At 36.8% G+C, this 5096-nt stretch overlaps 1 protein-coding gene and 1 long non-coding RNA gene across 2 annotated transcripts; both read right to left on the reverse strand.

Moving 5' to 3' along the window:
- Positions 1 to 848: 848 nt before the first annotated feature.
- On the reverse strand, positions 849 to 1588 carry LOC132741872 (uncharacterized). The gene is made up of 2 exons (XM_060730135.1): positions 1449 to 1588; positions 849 to 1164 (listed from the first exon to the last, which is right to left on the reverse strand). The coding sequence occupies exons 1-2, from the start codon at positions 1583 to 1585 to the stop codon at positions 873 to 875; spliced, it is 429 nt and encodes a 142-aa protein (XP_060586118.1). The 5' UTR covers positions 1586 to 1588; the 3' UTR covers positions 849 to 872.
- Positions 1589 to 2002: 414 nt separating this feature from the next.
- Positions 2003 to 2955, reverse strand: LOC132741869 (uncharacterized). The gene is made up of 3 exons (XR_009627356.1): positions 2818 to 2955; positions 2341 to 2482; positions 2003 to 2080 (listed from the first exon to the last, which is right to left on the reverse strand). It is a non-coding gene; the product is annotated as an uncharacterized LOC132741869 (long non-coding RNA).
- Between the last annotated feature and the right edge of the window lie 2141 nt (positions 2956 to 5096).

Consider the following 5096-nt stretch of genomic DNA (forward strand, 5'->3'; position numbering starts at 1 on the left):
TGACGCGCTAGGTTTTGCAGCTGTGTACGTGTCCAATATAATCAGTATTGTTCTCAATAATGTCTTTCGACCTCATTAATTATTTCACACCTTTTTACATTTGGACAAAACTTTGTTACTTCGTTACAAATACAAAAAGGAATTGATATATTTTTTTTGTCTTGAAAATGGAAATGATGCTAGATGGAGTGCGATATGCATTTGATATAGATATTTTGGACTGTAAAACTAAAAACGAGGATATATGGGGTGTGATTTGCATGATATGGATGTTTTGTACTCTTGAAATGGAAACGAGGCTACATAGATGTATATGAGATGCGTAATGTATTTGATATAGATGTTTTGTACGAAACCGAAGCTAAATTGATAAGATCTGATCCGATAACGATTTCTATTGCAACATCACGTGTTTTACGGGGGCCTTGACATCTTGGTGACCTTAACGTTTGGCCCGTTACTTTTGTTTATTTATGTCACACCAGCATTTTAAAGATCATATAACTTTAGTAACAGAAAACGGCGTATCACATGCCACTCCGTTCATTATTTTAGGCAAACATGTTGTCCGAATTCAACCACTAGCAGTTGGTAATCTAGCTATGTCATTTCCTTATATGAACTATTAAATTCAAACTTTCTTGCAACATTCGAACCTGCGACGGTGAGAGGAAAGTGGCTCGAAGTCAGTGACTCTAACCACTGAGCAATTTTTCTATAAATTACGGATTTGTTCAGTAACATATATATTCAAATAAAATATTAAAGAAAGCAAAATTAAGAGATTTGAAAAACAATTAATTTTACTTTATGTTTAACAAAATAAATCATACATGAACACACAAAAATTGGTACAGTAACATTGTCTATTTTCACTTCCTGTCTTTCCTGTCATTTCTAATACCAAAACAAGCGAGAACTGTGCGAAAGACGTTGGTGAAAAATCCTTTCTTTGTTTTCTTCTTGTCTGCCAATTCATTTCTAATATCATCTCGCACCAATTTCTCACTGATTTGCTCATCCCCAGTAGCTTGTGACTTTTGGCAAACATCTGTAGGCCTAATGTTCATGTTTAAGTTTCCACGTTGAGTACATTTCACCTGGTCACCTGACGTCTGCTGTTTCACGAGGTGGCAATGGATGTCGTCTGCTTCTCGGTTGTCCCTGTTTAACGTAAAAATTATAATGAAATGATTGTTATAATAATGCAACGCAAGTGCTTGAACAGCTTAAATTATCGTAAATTAAAACGTAGTATATTAATAAACTTTTAACGCATGTTTTTCTTTCTTTTCTTTTTTTTTTATAAAACATTCTTTGTATGAAAAAGGGCAACATTTATTTCACCTATTGAAAATAATTTGTTAATAAATAAATAAATAAAAAAAGAAAAATAAATAAATAAATAATATTTGCTTTAAAAAACTTGAAAGAAAAAAATCTGATACCTTTTTAAATTTGGCTTTCTCAGAGATAAAACATCTGACATTTTTGTATTCTTATGTACAGAAGTGGGTTCTTTGAGATTTTCTGCATCATTTCTGTTTATATGCTGCATGTAGTCATAAGGATCGTCTAGGTACATCTTCAACTCTGCAAAAAAGTTAGAGCGTGTTTAATGAGTTCCAAAAACAAAAAACTTTTTATATACACAGATCACTTGGGGCACTACAAACGAAAACATGAAAAAGGACCAGTCATACAAAAATCTCCCTTATGTCCTTTTACTTTGTTAAAGCTTAGACCAGATCAGATAAAATCATAAATGTTATCGAACTTTGCGCAACAAACAGGAGTTCATCCTTCACGCGTAAGATGTCGTTGTCACTTATTTAAAAAAACAACAATAAAAAAACAAAACATTTTTAATCTGAAAAGTTATAAATTATCAGACAATAAGTTTTCAATTACTTACCAAATGCAAAGTCATTTCTTCTTTCAGCTCTAGAACTAATATGTCCAGTGGTGCGTTTTTTAGGCTGTCCATCTTGACCATGTTTTTGTGGCATTGACTTCCTCTGACTTAGTGGTGGTAAAGCGCTCTTACTTCGCCTTTTCTTTTGTGAGGTCTTATCCTCAACTGCAAATATAAGGAAAATGAAGAATATAAATATCTAGTGACAGCCTGATGGTGCAATGCTTCATTCTGAACCCCCTCCTACCCCTCCGCTCCCTGTCCCCGATGAAACGAATTATGGTGGAAATCGCCGAAATGATACGATTGACAATATTTCGAATAATTACATGAAAAATTTGCAACATGCGTTAGTATACATACCAAAATTTCTCTGTTATATATAAGAAATGTTTAAAAGTTATAAAAATCATTTCAAAACTTACTTTTTCTTTGATTTGTCAATTTTCTTTGGGAATCGTGTCCTCTATGTGCGCCACATATAGACCTTGCCCTTTTTGAGGAACAAACATTGTCCATTCTTGAGTGAGCTTTGTAGTCGTTTCTTGATAATCTGTTCATAATTCACTGTAACAAAATGTTTATACTCAGTTATTTTGCTCACAACAAATTAATTTGTTCAACACATTCGATTCATTTGAAATATTATTTATAAATGAATATTTAAAACAGATTGTAGCCCTTCTTTGTCTAATGGAAAGGACTTTGAAGAGAGTGGGTGGGGTGGGGGCGCTGGGTCCGAGTGATAGCTTTTATCAAGAAGCAGCTAAAGTTGCTAAAATTTAATTCTGATTCTTTCCACCACCTATAATTAGCTTAATAACATTTTGAATCTCTTCATTGACCATGAAATTCTGTGAAATAAATGTATTTTAAATAAATAAAAAAATATGTTTACATACCGTGATGTGTTGATATCTAATGTTGCGGAACGTCGTTTCTATGACAAGTTACGTCAGAAAATCGAATTACGTCATGACGTAAGTGACGTAATAATGGGCATGACGTACATCTCACTTATCAACAATTCTTAATCAGATAAATGTACAAATGCAATGAACATGCATTTCAAACATCTTTGATATACATATATAATAGATTGCGCTAGCGAAAAGCATTGCGAAATATGACGCGAGTTTTATTTATTTGTGTACGTATAAAGGCCGCTGTGAGACAACCCGTCATTGATTATTAACGTCCAACTACATACAACTTGTATGTAATGGCGCCCTTGGATGGCCTTCGTTTACAGGTTTGGCTATAGTTTCAAGAACCAAAAGCGCACTTACGTATAGCCTGAAAAGACTATTAGAAAAATTATTAATTTCATGCAATTGAAATACATGTTGTACCTGCAGAATACAAAAATGGTAGAAAGTCAGAAATCAACCATAGTCCAACTTTCTGTTATCTACAATAATATTTGCTACATTTTATTTGTTTGAAATTCTTGGTTTTATTTGTCTATATCATAATTTATTTACAGATAAAAAAACACGCCCTGCTCTGCCAGACATTATCAATCAAAGTTTTGTGTTTATGTTGATTCACACATAAACAAGGAGGATCATTATTCACATACAGTGGTTAATAGTAAAATATAAATGATATATAGTGAGGATCGAACGATATCAGGGTAGCGTATGATAGCTGATTTCGTACACTTTGCGCGTTGCGTGGTCGATAGCGACAACACAACCTATATCGTCATCGCCTTTTCGTCTTGTAGCTAGCGAAACGCGCGTTATCGAACTGTCGTCTAGTCGCTAGCGAAGCACGCCAAACGTCACGTTGTCGTGCGGCGCCTTGTCGCGATGTCGCCCTGTCGTTTGACTTATAAGCCAATCCTTCGATTTGAGCCGAGCAACAATGTAACATCGCGACAATACGCCGCACGACAACGTGCGGTTTGGCGTACATCGTTAGCGACAGGACGAGAAGACGAAAGTCCGACAACGCGCCGTATGGCGCTTTATAGTGCTGTCACTAGTGACAAAACGACACACAACAGCATTCCAAATCAGCCAACATATATATACAAAAAGACTCTTATTTCCATAGTGGCGTTCTAGGGGCTCAATATGGTGGTTGATTTAGAACGCTTTTGTGTGTCGTGTTGACGCTAGCAAAAGCACGACAAAGCGCCAAAAGGCGCGTTGTCGGACTTTCGTCTTGTCGTCCTGTCGCTAACGTTTCACGCCAAACGGCGCGTTTCGTGCGGCGTGTTGTCGCGATGTCACATTGTCGCTCAGCTCAAATCGAAGGCTTGGCCACAGGATCAAGCGACAGGGCAACATTGCGACAACGCGCCGCACGACAACGCGCTGTTTGGAGTGCTTCGCTAGAGACGGGACGACAAGACAACAGTGCGACAACACGCCGTTTGGTGCGTTTCGCTAGCGACAAGACGAAAAGGCGATAACGATATAGGTTGTGTTGTAGCTATCGACAACGCAATGCGTAAAATGTACCAAATCAGCCACCATATTTTTGTGCTATCCTTGGTGCTGATGTGCATGGGCTTATTCATTCTCATGTATGTTTAATATTTGTACCATACATGTTGTTTTAAATAACTAGTTGTTGTTTTAAATATTCATGTCCATGTATATGTATTATATACCGAAATAAACCTATCTCACGCAGTGGAGGCGTTCAAAGGCAGGCCATTGCTTGGCACAAACAGCTCGATCTTTTTAGAGTTACCGATACTTTATTATTGTCATAGGTGACTGTACGTTCTTATACTCACTGGCCATTGTGCACAGTGAGCTTTCATTACGGCTCAAATTCATTTATTTTGTTAATACTTGTGGACATTGCACCGATGTACCTTCGCCCCTCACCACTTTGTAATTCAAAATTTAGTCTTTAAGCATATACTTGGTGACATGTCGTTAACTTTAAACCACTCGCCCCTCACCGCTATGGGTTCGAATCCCGACAGAGTTTATGGATTCCTTCTTGTGAGGAGGCTATCCAGCTAGTTTACAGAACGTCGGGGTTCTAATCTAGAATAAGGTCTTTCTCCAACAGTCAAGTTGGGAAGTCACCATATCACCAATACTGTGTTGGCACGACGCAAAACTCATCCAAAAAATATCATAGTACTTACCCTACTTTTTTACGTCATTGTACAGAAACATCCCGGCAAAGTTATGTTATTGCTTGGCTTTCAATT

Source organism: Ruditapes philippinarum, unplaced genomic scaffold (assembly GCF_026571515.1).
Source record: "Ruditapes philippinarum isolate M1 unplaced genomic scaffold, ASM2657151v2 ctg2614_1_1_1_1, whole genome shotgun sequence".
Classification (NCBI taxonomy): Eukaryota; Metazoa; Mollusca; class Bivalvia; order Venerida; family Veneridae; genus Ruditapes; species Ruditapes philippinarum.

Excerpts from the sequence above, each read along its gene's own strand:
- LOC132741872 (XM_060730135.1), bottom strand. The coding sequence starts at position 1,585 with ATGTACCTAGACGATCCTTATGACTACATGCAGCATATAAACAGAAAT. Across the intron at positions 1,165-1,448 it reads AGAAAGCCAAATTTAAAAAG|GGACAACCGAGAAGCAGACG; the intron begins GTATCAGATTTT and ends TACGTTAAACAG.